Source organism: Syngnathus scovelli, chromosome 1, assembly GCF_024217435.2.
Source record: "Syngnathus scovelli strain Florida chromosome 1, RoL_Ssco_1.2, whole genome shotgun sequence".
NCBI lineage: Eukaryota > Metazoa > Chordata > Actinopteri > Syngnathiformes > Syngnathidae > Syngnathus > Syngnathus scovelli.
The window spans coordinates 25,428,914-25,454,696 of NC_090847.1; the positions used below are offsets into that span (position 1 = coordinate 25,428,914).

The following is a 25,783-nucleotide window of genomic DNA, read 5'->3' on the forward strand; positions in this document are numbered from 1 at the left end:
CAAGGAATAAGACGCCAGACAAGTTTTAACATAAATGTAAATTAATAAATAAAAGCAAATTTCAAACCAGCAATCTAATGTGAAATTGCAGTAGATATATTGGATAACAATATTTAGGCGTATATAGGTATACACGTTATTTAAAAACGACTATAAGTGTTATACTACGATACAAGTGTTTACCAGCTCAGTGGCCGAAGAGGAGAGTGCCCGCCCTGAGATTGGGAGGTGGTGGGTTCAAACCCCTGCCGAGTCATACCAGTGACTATAACAATGGTACTCATTTCTTCCCTGCTTGGCACTCAGTGTAAGGGGTTGAAATGGGGCCCCCCCTGCTGCTCACGATCATTGGGAGTTTTGGCACTCAGTGGGTGTCCAAGTCCAGTCCTCGAGGGCCGCATTCTTCCATGTTTTCCAAGTTTCCCTCGTTAAACACACCTGATTCAAATGATCAGTTCATCCTCACGTTCTGCATGAGCCTGATCATTGAATCAGGTGTGTTTAACGAGGGAAACTTGGAAAACATGGAGGAATGCGGCCCTCGAGGACTGGACTTGGACACCCCTGCTCTATTAGGTATATCACCATTTTTAGGTTTGTTCGCGACGATTCATGAGTGAGTGACAGACAGCGTTGCTACTATGTTTTAATTGGCGAATACAAAAACAAGGAATATAACACCAGACAAGTTTTAACATAAATCTTTATTAAAATAATAACAATAATAATAAAAGTAAATTTCAAACCAGCAATCTAATGTGAAATTGCAGTAGATATATTGGATATCAATATTCAGGCATCTATATGCACACACGTTATTTAAAAACTATCAAGATTACCCATAATCCCTTCATGCAATAAAGTTAGCCGTTAGCTTGGAGAAAACGTGCATAAAAGAAGTGCTTCAGTGAATGGTTCTTCCTTTCCTTGGCAAATCGTAAATCGACATTCTGGCTTACATAGTTCACGCCAGGAGGGCGACGCCACACCTTCACTGACTGATCCGTTGATGCACGGCACGGGAAGGAAGCTCGGTTCACCCATTGACTCGTTCAGTCACAGATCCATTCAGTTGGTCAACGGGAAATGCAATTCACGACTCGTTCGTGAACGGGAAGTTACGTCATTTTCTTCTTCGTTTTGTTTTACGGCGAGGTGGCACCAGCTTTAATGCGCATTACCGACACCTACTGGTTGAAGTTATATGAACTGAAAAAAAGAACGAATCGCTTTAGGAAGTTATTTGTTCACTCGTTCACTGAAAGGATTAATCGTTCACTCACGAGCCAACACTATCGCATGACAGCTGATGCTGAGCTACCATCAAGCAATGGTAACATTAGCCCCCGCCCAGTAATTTAGTGTTGTTGGCTATATTAAACATCACTTGATCTGACTCTAAAATGTCCCGATAGCACAGCGGTTAGGACTCCGCTGCACAGACTTTTGTTTCTTTGCGTCACGGGTTCAAATCCCGTTGATGACTTTTCTTTCTTTTTTTTGTGTTTGCTATTTTTTGCAGCCAGTCAATAATGCAAACGAGACGTTTCATTCAGTGTTTTTATTGAGGATTACATTAATAAAATGAACAAAAATAAAATTTTGATGACACGTATGTTTTTTTTAATTTATTTTAAAAAAATCATCACATCACTGCAAAGAATATTCTTTGTATTTACCTTTTTTTAATGCAATTGTCAACAAAACTTGATGTTGCGTAATCTTTAGTGCTATTTATATTACTGTTTCTATTACTCAGATTAAATAAATGATTAAAGCTACTGACATTCTGAGGGAAAAAAACCCCATTCAATTTACATTTGAATAAAAGGTCCATTTTATTTTATTTTTTTCACCCCCTTACCCCCTCTTCCAAACTATGAAGGCACAAGAGCAGATGACAGATAAGACTGCCCGCCACTACTGAAGTCTATTTGCAATGTGGAGTATATGGAGAGCACAAAGCTGCTTGCCAGATAAAAGAGGAGCAAAGCAAGAAAAAGCGGTGGGCTCCAGGTGGCAACAAAGCACGACTTCCTTCCCCAGGACAAGATAAAGGGAACGTCTTTATCAGGTTTGATGTTGTGTCATTGTGGCCTGAACTGAAACGTCAAGTTCACAGGCCTTTATCTGATCCGGTTGCTTCTATTCAGGCCGAGCTTTTTTGGCATCCACTTTTATTTGGCGAATGTGAGAAAGTAGGAAAGCCGCATTTGGAGTTTCATGTCAATAGAAAGTCGTTTAACTGCAAAGCTTCTTTGTGCTTTGGGGAAATTAATTTTTTTGTCGGTTTTTGAACAATGACAAAAGTGGCCCTTTGATTAATTAAAACTAAAATTCTCTTCTGATTTTGTTTTGTTATTTAACAAAGCTCACCAATTCTTCAAAAAAAAACAAAATCTTAATTACCATTTTTTTTTCATGAAAAACAAGGAAAAACAGGAATAAATCCCAGAAAAAATATTCCAATAAATTAAAATCCAAAGTATGAAAACATATTGAAGGAAAAAAATCATGAACATGCAAATCCACTGGTGCCGAATTGCGATTTTGTAGGCGTCAACTGTAGTTTTAAGTTGTAATAGCACCAATCACCACTTGATGGCAGATGTGTCAAAATTGCACTTGCAGTAGGTGATAATATGCAGGACAAAGTACTTCAAAAAAATTTAAAAACGAGGAGTGATTTCGATTTTTTCACTTACTGTTATTTCCTTGTGCTAGTACCATGCTTGAATGGTGCTTTTTACACTGCTCAACTTGTCATTACACTGACTTAAAAAAACAACAACAAATACATTGATAGCATCGTGTCAAAGTCAGTGCGGTTGAAAGATTTTCACACGTTATTAACTCGAGATTGCTTGCGATCAAGTTGCAACAGGACGAACAAAAGTGCGTTTGTCAACTGAAGATGTTTAAATTTGATACGCTGGGGGAAAGAATAAGTAAACCGGGACATTGTTTGTGTATTCTTCATCTGTAAAACAAGGTTAAACTTGTTTGCTCTCTCAAGCTTATGGGCCGATATCTGTATCAACCAGAGAAAGTGTCCAAACGCTAATCTGCTAACAAATTCTTACAGAAATCTGGCAGCCCTCAAAGGGCCCAAAAAAAAAAAAATGTGGGTGTTGAGTTGACGGCATGTTACTGGGGATTAGATGGTCACAGCTGGAGTAAAACCAATTCTCCCAGTAGGTGTGAGTGTACGCCCGCCCACTCTTTTTGTGGGACCCTGCCTGCTAGAAGGGATCAAATAATGTTTTTTTGAGCGGGAGTCACTCAAATTTGAAGATAAAGCTTAAATCCTCTTAGTAAGGAGGAAATGAAGTCATTAGCTTTTTTGGGAGGGAATAGAATGATAATAGATTGAATTAGATTAAATGAAAATTTAATATAAAAGAAAAGCTGAGGCTAGCAGAGGCTATCCAATTAAATCACAAAAATAATATGGGACTATAATTTCTCAATTTTGAGGAAAATACAGAAACATGTGGGAGAGGGCCAGGTCATCCAAATAACTGTAAAATAAGTGATATAAAATATGTATTTGTTAAGATGAATGAAATTAAAAATACAACAACTTTAAAAGTAATCAATTTAAAAGGCAAAATAAGCAAAGACGAAATATTCCAAGCTCCAAATTCAGCACGATAAAGACGAGGTCGCCGCATTTGCTTGCCCGAAGATGTTGGCGACACCCGCTCGAGATGTGTCTCGTATGATCTCCGCAGCCAGCCAATCGCCTGGCTTCATCTCAAAGCGTCTTTTGTGCCAGAAGATTATTTTGCTAGGGGGAAAAAAAAGCAACGCATGTACAGGTACTGTTTGTCGTGCAGGTGTTGCAGGCCTGTTCCTGATAAGATCCGCCGCTCGGCGACGGATGGAGTTGGCGTCCAAGCGAGGAACAGGTGAGCGGTCGCCGCTATCGCCCATTTGTACAAAATAAACTTGTTCATAGTTAATGCAAAACTTTATTGCCCAACATGCCGTGCCAGGCCACTAAGTTTGCCAATTGAACAGCAGATGGCGCTGTTTCACTTTTTTCCCTCCAATAGTTAATTTATATTTAACACAGACCAGTGACTCAGTTGTGTCATAAATCTTCCTGATCCGAAAGTTCTTTTTTTTATGCAATACCGAGCAAATATTCAGTTGCTTCATAAACCGGTCATTCCTGCCATTGGAACAGCCTGGTGGGCGTGGCTAACTTACATCTTTTTTTTGGACCAATTGATTGGGGGGTGCATTTACCTAGCAACAGGTAGCCACAATGCAAGACAATCTGTCGCTTGTAATAGGAGGAAACTGGGGGTACTTTTGAATGTGGCGCACACCCAATGAAACATGTGGCAAGGTGTGATTAGCCCTCCACCAATCACACAAGACTAGTAAACAGAAGCTTTCTTCTTCACCCCAAGCTAATTAGTTGGGCAGAATAACCAGGTAGCTAATGAGTGGTTGCTTTGTCACCATTGTTGTGTTCAAATCATTCGAATGGTGATGTTTGATTGCTCACGAGCGCCACTTAAGACAAAGTTTGAATCCAGCTCATTTCAAAAGGTTTTGCACAAGGCTACTAAACAAGAACATTTGTGGTTTTCAGAAAAAAAATTCATCTGTTGTTGAACCTATCCCTTAGTTCATAAATAATACTAAATTACTATTATTTTAATTTTAATTAAAACTGATGTGCTAGAGAAAAAAAACAAGGGCAGATTTGGAGTCAGTGCAAAAAAAAATACTTCTTGAAAACTTAACTTTTATCTCTGACCAATGCTATTTAAAAATAAAAAATGTGAGTCTGCGGAATCTGCAGGGGTCGATCGTACTCTGGTGACTGCAAGCAGGTCGCCATTGCAGATGAGAATTTCTTCTCAGTTGTCATACCTGGAAAAAGAAAGGTAAATTGAATCAAAAAATAATTTGGAATAGACTAGCTAACATGTGACTCTAATGAGAATAAGCATTCAGTTGGGTGCTATTTTATAACATGTACTGTTTTTTTTTTTTTTTTGGTCACAATGCAGAGGACGGGACTGAGGGACTTCCTCAATCGGGTTTCAGGTTACATTCAGCACCACCTGCGGAGACGCCTTAAAGGGCTGCGCTCTGGTGTGCCTGCGCCACTCGTCCACTTCTCTCAAGATGGACGGCAGCGCCAGACCGCTGGGCCTGAGCGCTCACGACTTGCTGCGTCCTCCGCCGCCCCCCCTCTTCCTGCGGGCGTCCCTGGAGCGGGGTTACCCGCGCACCCCCAAGTGCGCCCGCTGCCGCAACCACGGCGTGGTGTCGGCGCTTAAGGGCCACAAACGCTTTTGTCGCTGGCGGGACTGCGTGTGCGCCAAATGCACCCTCATCGCTGAGAGGCAGCGGGTCATGGCCGCCCAGGTGGCGCTCAGGAGGCAGCAGGCGCAGGAGGAGAGCGAGGCGCGTGATATCCGGATGCTGTACCCCAGTGGGGGGCCGCCCTTCGTGCATGCTGCCGCTGGCCACCCGCCAGATTTGGATGTTTTGCCAACCGACGCCTTGAAAGACGGTGAGTTTGAATATTTGACTTGTAAACTACTGAAATCAGGTTAAAAAAAAAAAATCTGGAGCGGTGACAAGGGATTTATTTAAAAGCTTCCAAAGCTACTTGAACTTTTTTAATGCTGTATTTGTTGAAAAAAAAATTGTTACATATATTTAACTTTGTACATTTAGACACTTTGAGATGTTTTTGTACATATGAGTAGAAATTCTTTGCACAAATGTTTTCTTGTATTTAAGCCACTGGCGGAGCTAGAATTTCTTTCGTCTGGGTGGGGGCAGACCAAGGATATATCAGGGGGCCTGCAAAAAAAAAAAAAAAAAATCCTGAAAAACACCCCAAAGTCAATTATCTGTCCAAGCATATTCCAGGGATCCAGTGTCCCTGTGGCCACCCCTCTAGCTACGTTGATGTTTAAATACTACAATGTTGCAGAGGCTTCCATTTAATATACATATCAAGTAAAGCGGCAACCTCATTTTTATCTATATAAAGGGTCTCAAACTTGATGATGCTTTTTGTGGTTTTCTCTTCTAATATTTCAAAATAAAATCACGCTAAACACACTGTAAATTAGGCTTAATTAAGCAGGAGAAAAAGGATTTGGCAACACTAAAATCTACTAAAAAAGCCTTACTATACATGCTTGTTTTGTTTTTGTTTTTTTTACTACAAAAAGCCTTACTATCCATGGTCAAGTTTTTACTAAAAAAAGCTTTGCTATGCATGGTCATTTTTTAATTTTTTTATTTAAAAGCCTTACAATACAGGCTTTTTTTTTACTAAAAGCAACAATCTTGCTGTCCAATTTGACAACTATGAATATTTCATGTTTGTTTTGTTTTAGAATGATGAACTTAGTTAATAAATTTCAATTATGAACTATGAACTGAACAAGTTGATTTTAAAATTTGTCAATGGAATTTTGAACGAGTTTGTGTAGAAAATGAACTTTCCCAATTCCCCACTCAGACTCATGATAGCTTTTAGCAAAACATAAAACTAAAGCGACAAGTGGGGAAAAAGCCCATCTTGTCAGCAAGTACCAGTCATGTCATTTTTTGAAAAAGATGTCAAAGGAAAGTTGACAATGCAGACACCCAAATTCAAGAATATCGGCCGATGGAATTTTTCTTTTTTAAAACAGAGGCTCCTCAACTTGTCTTGAAAACAGTTGCAGGACTCAAACAATTAATGTATTTTGTTCTTTAGTCATGCTGAGGAGTTTACAAAGTAGCAAGTAGTACTTGACTACTTGAAGCGGCCTGGATACATCCAGACTTTTTAAGACCTTCCTTGCCGTTTCAGACGATCGCCTGAGCAAGTACCAATACGAGGTCCCGCATCGGCCATCCTTGGATCCCGAATCAGGCAGCGAGTTGGACAAACTCAAGAACTCGCAACAAGACACTCTGGACTCAAGTGCCAGATTGCGGAAAGGCGACAGCGTCAAATCAGCCGATGGTCCCGCCTCATCTTGCCTGCTCAGGTCTTCTTTCGGGCCAGCTGGAACCAAGTCGGCGTTCGCGCCACTCTACATTCCGCCACCATCCGCCATAGGGGACGGCATTTACGGGCTGAACCCTCGTTTGGGCATCAACCCCTTATGCTTGGCCTACTCGTCGGCGAACGCCACCAGCATGGCCAGCATGATGACGCCATACGTCACGTCAGGCTTGATGCCGGTGTTCCCGCTGCGTCCTCCCCTGGACGCGTACTCGTTCCCCGGCGTGATCCGAGACCTTTCATACCTGCATGGAAAGGAGCTTTTGTGCAGTGCCAGCGTGTATAAGCGCCTCACCACTGACAAATGACTCCCTCATCACTTTTTTCCAATACCTGTAAATTTTGTAAAATAAATCATATGCAAATATCTTTTTGTTTTTTTTTTCTGTTTGTGGCATGAAATCATGTATTAATACATTATTAAAGTAATAAAGTCAGCCAAGAAACAATTTATGCAAGAAACAATTTATGCAAGGAGAACCTGCGTGAGGCAGCTAGTTACTAGGCAGAGTTTCTAGGGCTAACTAATTTGAAAAATAAATGCCTGATACCAGACACGAGTGTTCCAATGGACAAGACACTAGGTTAGGTTAGGGTTTCAAACAAGGGTTTAAAACTAGGGTTAGGGTTCAAACCAGGGTTTTAAACCAGGGTTAGGGTTTCAAACTAGGGTTTTAAACTCGAGTTACAGCACCTCACTTCGTTGGTCCACGGTTAACTGCACCCATTGCCGATATTCATTGATTGAGATATTTATTTAATCCCAATAAAAATTCAAGCAATCCGAGTTCTCTGGCATCATCTTGAGACGTTTCGGGGCGGCGTCCTTCTCCCTCGTAGTCACGGACAAACGCGGATTATGACACAGGTTCCCTTTTGTTGGGTATGGTTGTTGTGATTGATGCAGTCTTCCACCAGGGGGCGTGCTGCCACCATGATTTAAAAACTGACTGTGATCCACCACCCCCCTGCAGATATCTGGGACAAAACGACCAACTGAGCGAGCATGTGTGCAGCACGGGCCACATGAGGAGTTCGGGAGAGGTCTTGCAACTCAAGCAGTAGCAGAAACGCACAGGTTGTATTGTCGTTATTTTCATTGGATAATCAACTTTTGATGACGATTATGTTAATACCGCAGATGATGGACGGACGGACGGATGCAGATAATGGACAGGAAAAGATGGATTGTGATATCAATATTTGAGACTGGTACACATGGTACTGTACTTGAAATGACACCGGTATCATGATATTTTTAGCATAATCATGGAGCCGTGATATCAATATGAATTTGTAGATTGACACTGTGCGATTCAATATTACAACGTAAAGCACACCATTGATATCGGTTGCTGGTATAGCAAAAATGATAAATACACGATTGCACGATCTATCAATCGCTACTTGATGCTGTCGGTTTGAGGTTATTTTGTGGATTTAGTCTCGATAATTTAGCCAACAAAATGGCTGGCAGATCTTCTATGACCTTGAAACCCTTTTTTGTTTCCGTGCCATTGTGTGGCCATTGCGAGGAGTTTGTTGTTATAGCGACCAGAGGGCAACTTTCATTTCATTACGGGCCCGACTGGTATTGAACCAAAGTAAACGGACGTCGGCGCCGTGGGTCTGTTAGTCGGGATGACAAATGGCAGAAGGCGGCACAGCTGGAAGGCCGCTGAAACCAACGTGCTTGCCTCATGAGTAACAAGCTAGCAACGGGGCTCCGAAGCTAGTGATACCAACACGATGACTATTGCAAGATGTCGCTTTCGGTATTGGTCTTAATAGAATAATATTAGCTTTAGCCGAACTTTTATCCGAACGGCGCCACAAATAAATAGTTGTGTTTGTTTTCCGTCACGTTCCGCCTCAGCGCGGGTTCACGTGGAGGTCTCCCCTCGCCTAATGATGTTTACTTTTAGGATCCTGGCTCACGGGGAGGGCACTGCGCTTACGTTACGCCCGCCGCTTTATTCCGTCGGTCTCGAATATGCAAAGCGACGCCGTCTCCGGGTTCACTCGCAGTTTGAGAGGATTTGCTCAAGTTTGTCGCTAATCCCGCCGTTGACCTGATTTCTTGCTAACTGCTCGGCTGCTACTTTCCAAAGGTAGACCAAGTGGGCGGAGGAATTTTTCGCACAAGTGACCTGCGTACGTCACAATCGGCAACAATACGATGTCTCTTTATACATAGCTAAATAACAAACGGAATCGTATGGCGTAATAATTGGAGTCAACCGTATTGCAGTGTGATGGGAGTGAATCATAAATTAGCTTGAACACGAGTATTTTCGATTTTTTTTTTTTTATTCGTAAAGGTGTTTAACGGTTGAGCAGCTATTTTGTGCTCAAAATAGCAAAGAATATGAACACAAAAGTGAAAGGAAGGCGCTGTTTTCTCCATGAAGGAAGCATAGAAAGATGGCAATCAGGCAATGAGTCAAACACGCTGTGCCAGAACATTTATTTAAAAAAAAAAAACATAGCGGCCAGAACGCAATCAGCGGGCTTTGTGCTGCTACGACAGCCATTTCCACTTTGTCATTCATGAAGTAGATGAATAGGGGGACATGTGAGCGATTCATTTGGAGGGGCGGGGTTTGCTCATGTTCATCGTTTGCTAGATGTAAAGGGGCTCACTGATTGGACCTCAAGTGCTTTACATGATGCTAATTGCGCATCCGCCGCAATTAGCGACCGGTGCCAATTACAGAAACGCTAAATGGGAAATTAGCAGTCCTCCAGATGCCATAAATGAGCGTACCATTTGGATTTTGGGATGGGGCAATTAGACAAGTCTTAAGAAAATATCTTCCTCCATCCAGGTTTTTATAATGTAAAAAAACATGTCACTGGCATATGTAGAAAAAGAAAGACACATTAGTTGTCCATAAATCACTTTCAAACCAACTGAGTGAAATTAGCCGACGTAGCAGATTGCTGACATTTTGCTGCAATATATACAGCCTCTGTCATGTTAGCCGGGTTCGATTCCCGGTTGAAAAACGGAGCGCACGAAGAGAAATGGGAAGAGAAATAGTCTGATTGGCGACTCCACTGCAGCACTGCAGCCATGAAAAAAAAAAAAAAAAACAATCTTAGGGAGGATGGATGGCCAAGGCGGGAGTGGAAGGCAGGGAATGAAAAGGGAGGGGGGTGGGGGGGTGGGTAAAGGCGCAGGCTCTTTAGGCTGCTAGCGCATATATATAGTGGCGCTATGTTTACTAATGGACACCATCACTCATCCGCCCACGTTGCCCCGGCGATCGGCGTAAAAAAATGAGAAAATGGAGACTGCTGAGTTACGCCTGGGCTATATCATCTTCCCGGAGGGGACTTCCTACCTGGATAAACTTTGTGGCTCTTACGAAGAAGTCGTCTTGTGTCATTTTACTTTAGCGAGATGATGCTCAGAGCAAATGCATTTTGACATATTAACTCAATCCCTGCCAGCTCTTTTCAAAGCAGATTGTTTGTTCATGCCGTCTTTTGAAGCAGCATCCACTGACCAGATTTTCAAAAGTGACTTATTCGGCATTGTGGAATCCTCGGAGAACTTCCTCTCAACCCACAATGCTGACAAGCCAGCCTTTTGCCGGAAGCGCCGTTTAACCTCCGCCAACGAGAGCGAGACTTTTTTTTTTTGCTTTGCAGCCGGAAATCTCAACTTGCCTCCGGCTTGCAGAAAGTCACCAACGAGCCTGTCATGTTCTTCCATAACCTTGTCACAGTGGCTACGTCAGGGGAGAGCACAAATCAATTCAGGGCAAGCTAACTGGGAATATTCAGACGCAGAGGAAGCAGGGCATGGCAATCACTCAGCTGGAAAAACCGGCAAAAAAATTCGAGGCTTGTTTCAGATTTGGTAGCGAGAAGACGGAATCTGTTAGCCTGGCTCGTTTTTGAAGGACACCTGAATATAACCACCCCAAAACTGGACACTTAATCGCTACCCCTGATCATAAAAACAACTCTACTTCTAAACTAAGTCTCAACCCTAATCTACATAATTGCACAACCTTGATCCGAACCCTCACCAAAATATGATCCTAACCCTTATCAGAAATAGATAACAGAGTAGACCACAAGATGATTTACCGGGCCAAAACCAAACCATAACAATCAACCATAATCTTTGAGCTCATCTAAAGCGATCCTAACCCAAATCCTGACCCCCTCCCATCCATAACTTGAGCCCCTAACACAACAGACGGTGATTTTTAATATCTGCCTGCAATAAAATAAAATCTTTTTTTTTGGAAGGCCATTTAAATTGTTATTTGCACTTTTATAATGGAGTAAAACTTTGTTGCCACGGGTCACGGTTAATTTGCAACTATGGCATCCCGTACCTTGAAAAGCGTCCTGCGAAAACGTCATGTGTTCTGCCAGCTGGCGTACGGTTAGAAGCCCGGTGGAGGATTAACTGGTACCACTATGCCAGCCTATAAATAGTCGACCAACTGCTTCAGGAAATGAACCATGCTGGAGAGTCCCAAAGGCTCCTGAACAGGTTTTCGCCTTTTATCCACTTCCACTCTGTTAGAATCCTTTCTGCTTGCGTTCACTTCTATTTCCGATTGATGCTTCATAGAAAGAGCGGGAGAGCGAGAGAGAGGCTTGGTTGTTCACTACAAGGCTGCCGCTTGGTCCAGAAAATGACACCACAAATTGAATGAGACTTTCTCGCAACTGTAGACCAATTAATTGACCTTTGACCACGACTAAAATGTAAAGAGCCGAGACCATATCGAGGCATTAGGGGTTGACCAAGAACAACAAAGACCAAGACTTTGAGGACTCGAAACTGATTCAAGACACAGGTATGAAGGAGATGAGTCAAGATTAAACTGTAAAGAGCCAAGATCAAGATTTAAGGAGCCCAGATCTAGTCAAGACCAACATTTCGAGGTAGCTCAGACCAAGACTTCAAGGACCCAGATCTAATCAAGATCACCACGGTGTCAAGATCAAGATTTGAGGATTCGTCAATTAAGACTAAGTCAAGTTTAAGACTAACATTTTGAGGAACTAAGAGCAAAATTACAATTATAGTACGCCTGAGACTGAACACAGTGAAAATGTCCAGTCCAAAACGTTCTTGTAGCATTCTTGTCACAAACCTCAAATTCTTCAGCACTCCATTGTTGCGGATAATGTGACTTGCTTACTAAAGGGAAGATTACCCTTGCTAAAACAGCGCTACCTCAAGCCACCAGACGGGGGCAGCATCTGCTCTAAATTGGGCCAGAGCAGTGTATGACATTCACAGGTCATTGCCTCTATCTCTTTGTTTGGCCGCATGGCTGCCATTGGCGTTGTTCTTTGCTCTCACATAGAGAGAGATCCCCATTTGCTCCCCCCGCCGCGTGTTTTATGCACAGTTAAGAAATAATCTCATTATGATGTTGAATTTTTCCAGAGGCAGATAGGCAACCCCATGGCTAGCGTTTGTCCCTTGTTTTCATATGGATTGCCTTTAAGCGTCACAGGATTTTTATAATATGAATTCAGAATGGCAAATGGTGCCAAGGGTGACAAAAAATGGGTGTTGTCACCAGTAACCCCCCTCCATCCTCAGCTTCAATCACGTGTCATGTTGCCGTGTCCCAACTGGAGCACTTGGGAGTTACATAATGCGATTTGGCAGGCCTCGGCAACACTCGGATGCATCTGCGGTGTGTCGAAACCACAAACCTGCTACAAGATGCTGTAGCGTGTCACTCCACTTTAAGGTTAGGAGATGGAGCGGAATGCCAATGAGTCTTATCGTCCTCTGTTACATAACAGACATGGGGGGGTAATGGAAGAAGTGGGCTGGGTCAGAGGCAAGAGAGTCACACTGAAAAGAAAATGAGGAAAAAGTATGGAGAGAATAAAAAAAAAAAATAAGACCCCATAGCCAAATATTTGTAATTGCCTACTTTGTAGAGTAAAACCATAAAATAGTCGAAACTGTGATCCCAAAACAGGTTAACGCTATTTCCAATTCATCTGATGTTACCTTTATAAATAAATGGCTTACAGGCGATTACATTTAATTAATTAATTAAATATAATACAAACTTATAAATATAATATGAAATAATAATAATAATAAAAAAAAAAAAACAATAAACCAAGTAAATAAATAGTAAATAAATAAAGAAATCTTGGCTTCTCGCTGACATACAAAACAAACTTGAATGTACTGGCTAAACAATGTTCCAGTGTTTATCATAACAATAATTGCAGAGATGCATTAAAAAAAAAAAAAAACTAGCTAAGTAGTGTTCTTTTAAATGTCGTTCCCATCTAATATCCTTTTGACCGCACACTGACCACAGCGCATCCCGCTGAAGAAGCTCATTTCCTTTGTGGGGAGCTGCTTGATGTATTTAGTGTTACCATGGTGACCCTCCTGCACAGCAGACAAGACAATAATGAAACCTCTCAATATGCCGCCCCGAAGAGATCTCTCGCAAAGCCACCGAATGACAAAGTTGCTTGGGATCAGGCTCTGGCTGACTCAGGATGAGCGTCTTCCTTTTTTGTTTTGTCTTAGCTGAGTGACGGGCCATTTAAAGGCTCCTCGTGAGTAAGCTAAAAGAAACGTTCGAATGCCGCGGTGCCATTTAAAAGTGACGAGCTGATGCCAGCGTGAAGGAGCCAGAGGGGAGGGTGTAGGTGTTACGTTGATTGGCGCGAGGGAAATGCATCTGCTCAGTCACTTCTATTGTTTCTTATGTGAGAAGCCACAAAACGGTTGCGTAAGAAACATTTGGTGTTGTCTTTTTCCCCTCCCCCCTGCCTTAAAAGACCTTGATTTGTTTTTTTCCTTCTGTTTTTCTTCAAAGCTGCTGCCGTTTCTTTTCTTTAGGCAGTTTCCAGTTAACACGTGGGCAGGGAACATAGGGTTGGTGGTGAGAGCGAGCAGGCAGAGAGTGAGGCTGACAGGATCCAGTAGCGAGAAGGGCCCAGGTGGAGTCGACTCGAGTGGCATCGAAAGATGGCTAATCGAAACAAAGGGCGACTTGAATCGCTGGGTTTCTGCTCGAGAGTAACCAGCAAAATATCTCACGGACATTGTTGCTTGTGCAGAGGCAGCATCTTTGAGACTATGTTGTCCAGGTCCCTGGTTGGGTGTCGGAGCGATTCAGAAGGAAGAGATCCAGATCTTGTTTGGATGTGGGACACAGCTGGCTTGCGAGGGTGAAGGCCGCAAAGAACCATCGCCCGATGGACCGAACACCCGGCGGGGCAAATCTTACGATTAAAAAAATCAAACAGCTGAGTGGTTGGTTGAAACCGATTCCAAGAATACAATTTCCACGTAGGTCCAGGTTTGTCTGGATTTGGTGGAGATTGAAAGTGATGTGACCAAAATGATTATCTTGTCATCTCGATAGTCTTGATACCAATTTTCTGTGGACAGCCACGAAGGAGATTTGGGGCCGCGGTGAAACAAAATGATCTCTTTTTGCGCTTCAAAAATTATGTAAATTCTTTTTAGGTGGAATTGGTTTTGATGGAAAGTGCAACTAGCTCGCCGGCTTCTGTAATATTTCAGTCACAGCTCAAGCCCACACAGGGTTCGTCAAGTTCTTTCAAGTCCAACTAGCTAATTAATCAAGCTGCCAATCACACGTGCAAGGGAAAGACTGTTTTTTTTGCTCCCCGTTTACAGCTCGTTTGCATTTTTTCACATCGAGAAAGGCTGCCAGTGGCCTGCGCCTCACGTAACGCTAATAATTTACTGGTAAAGTGCTCAAAGAAAACAATAAGATACTTTAAAGATGCGTGAACGTTGACGTGCTAACTTCACAAGTTTCTGATCTCGTATTTTTGCTGCCGGGGTCTTTTCTCTTCACAAACGATGACTCCCCCCCCTCCCCCCTAGAGTGACTTTTATTAATTAAATACGGTGTCCTGCCTCTGGATGTGCTTCCTCTTTCCACTATTTCCAGGCACTAATAATTACATTGGCATTTAGCTCCACGATAAGCCGACCCCTTTGGCCTTTATGAAATGTTCTCTGGGCAAGGGAGGAAAATACGGTACCCAAACACCATGCCGCGTATCGATACATCTGCCTTGAAGTCTTGGCATTTTGTGAAAACATACAGGGGAAGTTTTTTTTAAATATCATTAATGGCTGTGATTGAGCTTTTTCACTGAACAAAGAGCAGAAATGAGATGATTCAACTTGATGGGAAATCAAAAGTGGGATCAGCAAAGTGCATCTTAATAAATTGTTTTCTGGGCTACAGATTCCAAAATGTCGATGAAAGTTATCCCGTTAAAATACTCACACACACACATATATATGTACATAAACACATTTGTATATACATATTTTTTTTCTGTAATTAGATCATGGAAATGTGCATGTCACACTGCCGGCTGGAATCAAAATACAACATAAGCAGTGGAGGTTGATTATTTGGCTAACTAAAAGAGCTGATTTGGCAGCAGAGAATTAGTAGAAACAAAACTCACGTGAAATGTTGAACCTGAATTTTACGCTCTCTTCTATGTCAATTAGTCATCCAATCAAAAGCTCAGTCAGACTGTGAATGATAGAATTAGTAAATCCTCAAGATATATCCTCGAAGCATCAGTAACTAATCAATAAAGACATGTTAGCATGTTTTTAACATGTTAAAATACGTGATGTTCAACATTTAGGGCCGCTTGCGTTAGCTCATCTCCTTCATTTCTTCGTTAGCTAGCTACCGGCACATTTTACCGTCAAGGTATTAAACGACTTTCTCAGTTGGATTCATCGGCACATCTTTCGAAAGCTTGTTTTCCTTCTACTGCCTGAAAATAAAAACGTCCGAGTCCTCTCCTTCCCGTCTTCAGAGACGTGGACGCAGCTGCGGCGGGTGCGAGATAGCATCCTTTCATTTCCGCTAGCCCGATTAAAAAAAGATGGGATTCGGCGAAGACGAAAGTAAGGCCTATCGCTGGCCGCCGCCACCGATCGAGTCCCTTTGCTCGGCCACGGCGAGGACCTGCATGAATAAACCCGAGGTGGCGGCGATAAGCGAGCAGTTATTTTCATAGACAAAAACTCCGCGTTTAGATCAGATAGCGCTAGCCGCCTGTCTTATCTTGCTGTTGCTTCATCATCAAATGAGAATTAATCGGGAAACTGCTGTCGCTCATCCTTTCATAAAAAAAAAAAAAACCCAACATTGATTATTACAGTGAAGCCTCAACTATAAACACTTATTCTGCCCTCTGCTATTTGTTTTTTGCCTTTTCTATACCTTTGCAAATAGCAGGTGCTAACTCTAAACAAATACAATACAGCTAGCTAATTACTATTAAAAACAACAACTCATTTTAATGGCACCAAACAATCAACACAGGAATGATATATATAATATAATTGATATACAATATATATAGGAATGAAAACTTAATTCATTTGATTTCCGTGCGTGTATTCATAGTTGAACGTTATCAGCGGTGGGAAATATGTCAGCTCGCTTGTTGCTGTCACACATTTAGGTCATGCCAGTTGGCATCTCGGTGACGTGCGATCGCGGCAAGTCCCAACGACAGACGCTTGTGGAGCTCGAAATTGTGCAAACTTCTTGTCATGTACTGGCCATCCATCCATCCATCCATCCATCCATCCATCCATCCATCCATCCATCCATCCATCCATCCATCCATCCATCCATCCATCCATCCATCCATCCATCCATCCATCCATCCATCCATCCATCCATCCATCCATCCATCCATCCATCCATCCATCCATCCATCCATCCATCCATCCAAAATGCTAATTTGTAATTGGTTTAGCTACCAGAGTAATGAAGAAGAAACAAGGTAACTTCAAGATTTTACTTGGTCAGCTATCGCATCTACCCCTCACGTTCCTCGGGCCATAGCTCCTAACATTTCTCCGAGAGAGTGCATTTAGTATGAATGCGGCGTTTGTGGATTTTCTTCCACTTATTTTTTTTGGGGGGCAGCTTGTTTATAGCGGCAGCATATTATCCGACTCCAGCTGCTGCAAGGAGACAGGTCCAGGTATTTATGGCGAGCATAAAAAGTGAGTGCAGTCCCTGTCACCCCCACCACAACAGTGCGAGATTTACAACAACAGCAACAAAAAGGAATGCTCAATTTGTATAGGCAGCCTGTCTGTTTGGATGCTCCCCAATGGATTTTGCACTACAGTATGTGTGTATCTCTCTCTATGTGTGTGTGTGTGTGCGCACAGAGCCCGCCTGTGCTGAAACACCAGCAACAGATAACAGATGGTACCCCCGCATTAGAAGTGTTTTATTTCCCCGCGGAAGCCAGATATGTCAGGAGTAAGCATGTGCAACATTAGTCATTTGGAATATTCATGCCCCCGCCATCCAACAGTTTTTGGCTTCCGCCATCAAAATTCCGCCACACCGTATTTCTTTTAAGCAAAATCGGGGAATGGAAAAGAAGAACAGCCATTGTATTAAAATAATAGTTGACATGTAGAGATGTTAAGAATAGGGCTGGAACCAGTCGTCAAATAAATCAAATGCATTAAAAAAAAGCCAAATGTCAACCTCAAACCTTTGCGGGGATTATTTGGCAAAATAAATCTGTGAAAAAGAGTGAATGGCAAAAATTTTGAGTCATTCCAAACTTGAAAAACAATGTCTACAGTAAAGCAACACATTGTTTAACTGGACCGGCTAATGCTAAGAGCCAGGCGCTAACCTTAGCAACCAGGCTAACCCCACAGTCACTTGCTGACTCCCACGTCACTCACCAGGCCAAGCCGCTACTTTAAAAACCACAAACACTCAAAGTCAAAGCTACTACCTTATAAAATCTAAGTACGCTGGACAAATTTACCTGCGGCTCACAAGCTACAAAATATTTTTTGTCTAATTAATTATACAATACAATAGTCAATACAAAAAATATTTAATGCTACCGCCTGAGTTAAATATTATGTTTATATTAATCTAATTCCATCCATTTTACCCCTCCGACACACTGTAATCAGATTAAACACACTTTTTAAATAAATATTGTTGTATTGGGCAAAAACAAAGGCCACACTGAGCTTTTTTTTCTTCTTCCCTTCTTCGCTTTCTGCCGCCAAGCTAATAAAGTCGCCACCGGCGTTGCTTCACGGAGTCTTGGCGACCCTTTAAATAAAACGTCGAGGAAACGCGAGACGTCGGGCTTTGGCTAACCCCGACAAAGCGGGCCCGACCTGATGGCAATTATCTCCACGTCCGCTTGCTAATTATAATAAAGCATGACAGGTGCCCGAAACAATTTCAATTGCCTGTGAGCTTTTGCGTGTGCTTGTCTCGGCGCTGATAAAGATAGCCCGGCCGACCGGTCGCTTCTAACCAACGTCTCATTTCCAACAACTTGGCCACAGTTCAAGGTTTGAGCAAAGAATCAGTCCTCAAGGTTTGAGGCAAAGAATCAATGCGGAGGGAACTCGGGTTTGATTCCCTAACCCATCTTTCATTTCAAACTCATTTTCATTTCATATTTTCCAATTACTGAGTTTGAGTTGTCTTGTGTATGAAATGTGAAATATAAATAAATCTCTGCCTTTCTTTTACCGCTTCGACATTTTATTCTAATTTCCGTTTCCTTCATCCATTTCGTCATTAAATCCATAAATAAATCAAAACACCTCTTCCTGCTACTTTCTTTCGCCAGCAAACTCGTCAATACTGACTCAACATCATATCTTAAAATGTCCTCCCAGGAAAAAGGTGCTTTTTGTTATTTGTTACTTTTTACCAATCTTTTGTTGACGAGCTCTTTCAAGCTGCCCGTATAAGAGCAGCGTCGAACCTTCACCACCTTCTTGGCCGGTAATTCGTAGCGCAAAATTGTACTGGGGCTCCGTCTGTTTTCATCGGCTAATGGCCTCGTTCTGGCCGTTAGCACGCGGCGTGCGCTGAAATATTGTCCAAATAATGTTCAGAGAGTGGAGGAACACAGTCTGTTCCAAGTGGCGCTTTCGTACCGACAGATGGCTTGAAAGTAATCGGAGGAAAAGTTTCCGCAAAAGCCAACTCTCATTAGCATTAAACGCTTCGTTGACTTGTATCGCGCTTGGAGAAAAGATGCCATTTGTTAAACCTGTTGATGCCTCTCAAGTTTTACTACCGCTGTTTCATACTACGGGGGAGAGGCCTTTCGCTTTTAGCGTTTTTATTAAAATTGATTTAATCCTGCAGAGTTGCCAAGGGTGTTTATTTACTCCGGTCAGGGCGGAGTCTATCCGAGGAGGCGGAGTTTATTTGGGCGGGACAAAAACTCACAACCTCAATTGACTTCCACTCATTTACCTCTTTAGGCACATAAACACACCTCCCCCATTTTGTCCGTCACCGTGGCAACCGGTGCCTTAGTGATTGATTTGTTGCCAGCGTGGCGTAGCTGCGGGAAAGAAAGCGTGCGTTACATCTTTCCTAATTAAAACAAGATTACAGGAGTCATTGATGGCGGCGAAGGGAATCAATTTGCCGAATGTTGGGGGGGTCGTGTACAACCGAACCAAAGTGAGATCAACCTCCATTTGCGTGTCGCGACGAGTGACGTGGGAGGAAAACAGCCGTTTAATCGCAGGCCGATAATCTGCGATGCGATGGTTTTGTTTGAGCGACGAGCGGCTTCACGAGTGATCAAACAGCGAGCCGAATCGCTTTATGAACGATGCGGGGCGGAACCAATGAAACGCCATTATTCACGGATGTAATGCTTGTTGATCTGCCAGCTGCCAAAAATATTGGGACAGCAAAATACGACAACATCCGATCGGTGTTCTATTTTGCTACTGTACTGTTAGAAAAGACACTTGCCGTAAAATTAGATTACTGGTTGAATCTCGGGGAATGTTCTGAACTCCCGTTTACACGGCAGAGTAGAAGTGAAGAATGCCCGCTTGTCCATCTGGCGGCCATGTTTCTCTTGCCTCCCATCACCGTGCTTCCAATTAGAAGTTGCACATCGCGGTGGCCGCCAGATGGTCGGGATGACGGAGCCAAACCTTTCTCGGGGCTGCGACGTCTGCGGAGAAATCAGGCGACCTGCCCGCATTCCCCTCACGCGCAATTATTACAGGGAGGCTTTGGGAATTGAGTGTGGTAAAATCCCCCAACTGCGCTCGTGGGAGAGCAGTTCTCTTCCCAATAATTACTTTTTTTGCCTTCAACAAAACATACTTGACATTGACTTTCTAAAAATATTTACTCAACTGCTGTTGGAATTTTATTTTGAGGCAACTTGAGCGGTTCCCACTGTCTGTAGTGTATTAATCACGGCCATTGACAGCTATAGAAGTCTAAGGGCCATTATTTGACTTATACATTATTTTAGTGAATGACTTTTAAGGGCTATACTTGAAGTATTTCCTCAAATATTGAACAAGGGTTTTGTAGGAATGTGATTATTAAGTTGCTAAGCTTTTATGTGGACTGCTTGCTTCAAGCGATTCCAAAGATGAAGGCATTCCTCGAATAGCGGCTGGGCTGTTTATTCACGCCGATGAAGGAGGCGTCTCTTCTGAAGTAGATATCCATCAGGGAGGCCGTCAGTCGAGGGTCTTCGATTTTAATGGTTTCGCTACTCCAAAATCAACACTTTACTATAAATAGTGACCAGGGGGCGTTTATCGGCCAAGATGGAGGAAGATGTTTCGTTGTGGGGAGGCATTCAATTGGAGCATTTCATTTTAGAAATTAATAATTCCACAAATATTGGCTGGACTCTTTATTAACGCAGATCAGATTATTTGGCCTCTTCAATTTGAGAGGTTCCACTGTGCTAAAAACCCGATTATCTACACCATGGATTGTCTACCGTTGGTTTGCGGCCTTCTAGTGGTCTGAGGTGGCATTGCAGGTGCTCTGCGAAATTGTATATGTCTATCCACCTTCGGTGCGAAATATATTGAATATATTGAATGCTACACTTAGCGTATTTCCTTAAATTAATGGTCAGGCTGTTTATTTACTCCCATGGGAATGTTGTCACTTGGGGGGAGGCTTACAGCTGTGCTACAACAAAACGCAGAATGAGATATTTGAAATTGTGATAATGATTCCCGTGACAGCACCGCTTGTTCACAGCCACCCCCCACGGCCCCACTTAAGTTGAAGGTGCAATCTCTCGCTGACCCCCGCTTACACGTTCCAGGAACCTCGGGAGGAATCTATTGAATCGGAACCGTTGGAGGTATCCGCCAAATTAGCCCATTTTCACATGTCAAATGAAAAGTCGAATGTGGAGGCGTTTGCCACTTTGCTTTTTTCTCTCGTGTTGGCGGAAATAGATTTTTTTTTTTCCTGGAGCGAACTCGCGGTTGGCAGCCGACCAAGATGGTGGAGAACGATATTCTATGAGAATGTGCAGACTAGTATTCTCTCGTGAGGGGACCTACTTCACTTCATATTTGCGGCACAACAGAGAGGTGAAGCTTTGAGCACTTCAGTAGTGCATTGAATTTAATTGGATGATTTGCCAGCTTTTTTTTTTTTTGTAATTGATTTCTCATTTTTGTGGTTTGACTCCGTCGCCTGTGCTTCATTGTATTTACCATTTACGATATATATTATAGGATTAATTTTTTAACCTTGTTTGATTCATAGTCATAGGCAAAACAAAATCAACATAATCAAAATTGTCTCTCGTTATACTGTTTATCAAAAATCATTCAATCCTGTTGGAGGTGCCTCTTTTTTTTTTTTTTTTTTCAGTAAGACAAATGAACTAGGCTGGCCTTGCCGCTACCCAAGGAGACTCCGGAGCACCGAACGTTTTGTTGACAGTCGCCCCGGAAGAAGTTGTGAGCGGGGGAGAGACGCACAAGTAGGTCAGCTCTGAGGCGTTTGTTACATCATCATCATCATGCATATTCATCATCGCCCAGTTGTTACAGAGTGAACTCACTCCACACAGACACTCTTTTCTCTTCCCCTTAATCAACCCATTATGGGATGAATTATAAATTGTGATATTTTTACTTCAAAGGGGGGAATCATTTTCATGCACACTGCCAATTAGGTACAAAGCCAAGGTGGTTGCCAGGCAGCCGGCGGGGTTAGCCTGCTGAGTTCCTGTACCGGGCCATTTAGTGGGCGGGAGCTCCTCTGGCTGTCTGCTAACGCCTCAACTCCAAAAAAATAAAAATAAAAAGCCAGCCAATTCGTATTTAGAAGTAGAATCGGAATACTCCAATTGACAATGTTGGGCAATGTTGGGTTAGCAGTCACTGAAAAGGCTGCTCGTGACAATTTGTTTTGTTTGTATTAACAGGCTAGATTTCATTTTGTCGCACAAGATGATGCAAAACATTGACAAAAAAGAGTTGCTGAACTTTCAGATGTTTGTTTTTCAAGCTGCGGTTGCTTTTATCTTTGTGTGCATTGTTTAAATGTCACGGCTAACTCAATAATAATGTGATTTATTTATTCCTAGAAGCATTCATGTTCACTTGTAAAATAACAATAAGGTCCCTGACAGAATTTTGAAAATAGGAAAATTCAAATAAATTGTTGAAGTGAATTTCCATTGGTTGGCAGCTCTGACTTGCAGAGGTCAAATGTGATATATATATTTTTTAATACGACAAAATTGATAGCAAATGCCACTTTGAAACATACCGCTTCATGTCTTACTACAGCGGGTTTATTTTTCCATGAGAAGTCGTGGCTTTAGTCTGCTTTCCATGTTATTCTTCAGGCTTCACGAAGAAGAAGATGACTATCTGGTAGCATCAAGTCAGCTGAAGGTCATCAGACCTACCAGCACCCTCTCAGCAATGTACCCACTCCGCCCCCCTCCCCAGCTTCCCCGCTTTCATCACCCTTGAAGCATGATCTTGAAAAGATATGACATTGACAGACACATAAACCAGCGGCCTTCTATCTGGCACTCCCTCCCCCTGCCCTCCAGTCCTCCAACTAATGGGTCTTTGCCAATAATAAACGAACGAGCGAGAATCACAGGCTGCTTGATCGTTCTTGTGGAGCATCAGCCGATATTGAAGAAAAGCCCCCGAAGCCCAAGTTGGCAGAGCTGCTATCTTCACCGTCTGCATTATTTATTGCATGGAAGTGGTTGTGCTTCGAGTGGGGCACAAAAAAAGAGAAGTCACAAAAAGTCAAAGGAAAAGTCATTCTGTCAAGTTCTTTGTAACGTGAAAAAAAAAGCGAGACAGGATTTACAATGATTTTGTCACAAAACGCGGCAGAGAAATTAATGTATTCAAGTTAGAGGCGCTTCGTGAGTGGCAACACAAGATGGCCGCCTTCTTCTTGTGTTGTTCTTTTGTAGCTTTGTTTAGGATACATTTTTGGGGATTTCGGTAGAGGAAAAAATATATCTAAAACGTGCTCAAGAGTCACTGCAATACGTTCAACGTAAAATCACATTTAGGAGAGCACCAACTATTACTCCGAGATATTCGTTACTTGTATACAGTAAATGTTACTTAAAAATATTTATCGCTCTTGTAATGAACCTAAATAATAACCTAAAATAGACATCTATATCAGGTTACAGAAATAACCAATTCACATGTACAGATCAATATGCTTGTTAAACACAAATCCAAACAACTTCAGTACATTATTTATACAACTCACAGCAGGTTCAGACTTTAACATTTCGAAATATGATCATAGTTGATGTTTATAATTTAGACGTCTATTTAGGTCTATAACGAGACCAATTTTAGACGTCTAAATCAGGTCTCTAAAAAGCTATTAAAAGCTTGCTTGGGGTGACCTTTCACGCATCAGACTGTGTAATACTGTTTGTTGTATCATGTTGTATGTCTTGGATATTGCAGGAATAAACTAAACTAAACTAAACATAGACCAGACGTCTAATAGACATCTATGGCTGACAGGGTATGCAATTAGCTACGAGAGTTAGCATGTAAAATACACATGAGTTAGCGTGTAAAACACTTGAGACTTGCTAACCAGAAAGCTAACATGAGTAATATTAGCATGCTTTGGGTCTCACGTTACTTTACAAAATGGAGAAGAGCAAGGAAGCAGCTACTTTATTCTGAGAAATAAATCATTTTACTGTTGGACTGTTGGGGGGGCCTAAACCAGAAAGCATGTCTGAAATGTTCCCAGCGTGAATGTTCGTACGTATAAAAATCGGCGACATAACAGGGGGAAAGATGGTACAGTACCTTCCCAGGGTTGAAACCACTGTGTTGATGTTTTTCACGTTGACATTTCGTTGTCTTCCGGACGCCGACGGATGTACGGGCGTCTCGACGGGCTGTCGCTTTCGATCCGACCCACATCACGCCGTCGAAACTGTCGTCTTGCCTTCTTGCCCACCTCGCCTCCCCATTGTCCCTTGGCTGCACGTCACGCGTCTGTCATATTTGTGGTGATTCACGGCCAAGCCTTCCCTCCCACACTCCCGCACTCAATTATACGCCGTTCCCTCTCCGTGGTCGTAGTCTTTGTTCCCCGGTTGTTACTTAGGATCTCCTCGGCTGTCAGTCTTTCCGCTCCAAAGCTGCCTGTTTGACCTTTCCAGTACGTCACGTTCATATCGCGGTTGAATGCAAAGTGTCGGTCCGGGAGACAGATCAACACTGTGACTAGCTCAACACTCTAAGCGCTTTATTTAGTACCGAGACAGCAAAAATAGACATTTTGGTATCCTCCACAAACCGATTATTGAATGTATGCCCAACAATCACCCCATTTTCCAGGTATTGAATGATTATTGGCGTTTTGGAAAGACTTTTAGTACATTCCCACTAATGTATTTCAATTGATGTCAATTTTTCACCTTCTGATGGGATTGGTGATTGGCTATTAGTTTTTTTTTTTAATTGCTTATCAGTGATCGGCTCCTAAATCCCGATCGCGTAAAGCCTAATGTAAATAACCTAGTCCTCATCAAATAATCAGATTTTTTGAAAAATGTTCAGTTTTTGTTTTTATGGTGTAATCTACAAAAGCTTTGACCATGTCTAGTAATTTATAGTTGTGATGTTTCAGCAAAAACTAAAATAAAAATCAACCTGTTTAACAGTTCATCTACATTTTTTTATTTTAATCATATTATAAAAAACGGACGTTTCTGTGATCAAGGGCTTTATAAATGAATTTGACTTATCCAATTAAAAAATATCCAGTAAAATTGGGTTGAATTACTATTACTCAAGTCATACTGTGGAGCGTTGCCATTCTGAAGCGCTTCCAGACTTTGTAACAATGACATCAGCCGCCCTAATGAGAAATGAGTGCGGTAAAATGCTGTGCGACAGCATCGTCCGTCTTCATGATGTTCCGCCGCCCCATCACCCAGGCCTAGGGAAAGTCAAAGGACAAACGTGTGCATTGTGTGTCAATTGGTGTGCTCTGGCGGGATGGAACGCTAACTTCTGTATCAGCATTTCAACCTCTCCGGTGGAGGCAAACTGACAGGGGGTGCTTGAATAAGGTAAAAGACATTATGCGTCGCTCCAAAGTCAAACCTCGGGAATTGGCTTGAAACAAAATGGAGTGCATTCCACCCACACATGAGAGAAACCACCAAAATTCCCAATTTAGCATCATTTATCCTGTTGGCAAACATTGTTCCAACTTCCAATTCGAATTCCAATAACACAGATAAAAGCAACTTTTTTTTTATTTAAATTTTTAAGGCCTCAGTATCACCTTCATTTTAGTTGCACCATCATTTATAAACATGTCAGGAAGTCTCTTCCCCTTAATTTTCTGTTTTTGTACATAC

At 42.3% G+C, this 25,783-nt stretch overlaps 1 protein-coding gene and 2 long non-coding RNA genes across 3 annotated transcripts; 2 read left to right on the top strand and 1 right to left on the bottom strand.

Annotated features, from left to right (window-relative positions):
* Window positions 1-3,529: 3,529 nt before the first annotated feature.
* Window positions 3,530-24,810, bottom strand: LOC125978075 (uncharacterized). The gene is made up of 2 exons (XR_007484855.2): window positions 24,216-24,810; window positions 3,530-4,890 (listed from the first exon to the last, which is right to left on the bottom strand). It is a non-coding gene; the product is annotated as an uncharacterized lncRNA (long non-coding RNA).
* LOC125977879 (doublesex- and mab-3-related transcription factor A1-like) lies at window positions 5,036-7,406 on the top strand. Its single transcript, XM_049734914.2, has 2 exons — window positions 5,036-5,539; window positions 6,842-7,406. The coding sequence occupies exons 1-2, from the start codon at window positions 5,149-5,151 to the stop codon at window positions 7,345-7,347; spliced, it is 897 nt and encodes a 298-aa protein (XP_049590871.1). The 5' UTR covers window positions 5,036-5,148; the 3' UTR covers window positions 7,348-7,406.
* Window positions 12,132-14,315, top strand: LOC125978087 (uncharacterized). The gene is made up of 2 exons (XR_007484860.2): window positions 12,132-14,067; window positions 14,153-14,315. It is a non-coding gene; the product is annotated as an uncharacterized lncRNA (long non-coding RNA).
* Window positions 24,811-25,783: the final 973 nt, after the last annotated feature.

Excerpts from the sequence above, each read along its gene's own strand:
- LOC125977879 (XM_049734914.2), top strand. The coding sequence starts at position 5,149 with ATGGACGGCAGCGCCAGACCGCTGGGCCTGAGCGCTCACGACTTGCTG. Across the intron at positions 5,540-6,841 it reads AACCGACGCCTTGAAAGACG|ACGATCGCCTGAGCAAGTAC; the intron begins GTGAGTTTGAAT and ends TTGCCGTTTCAG.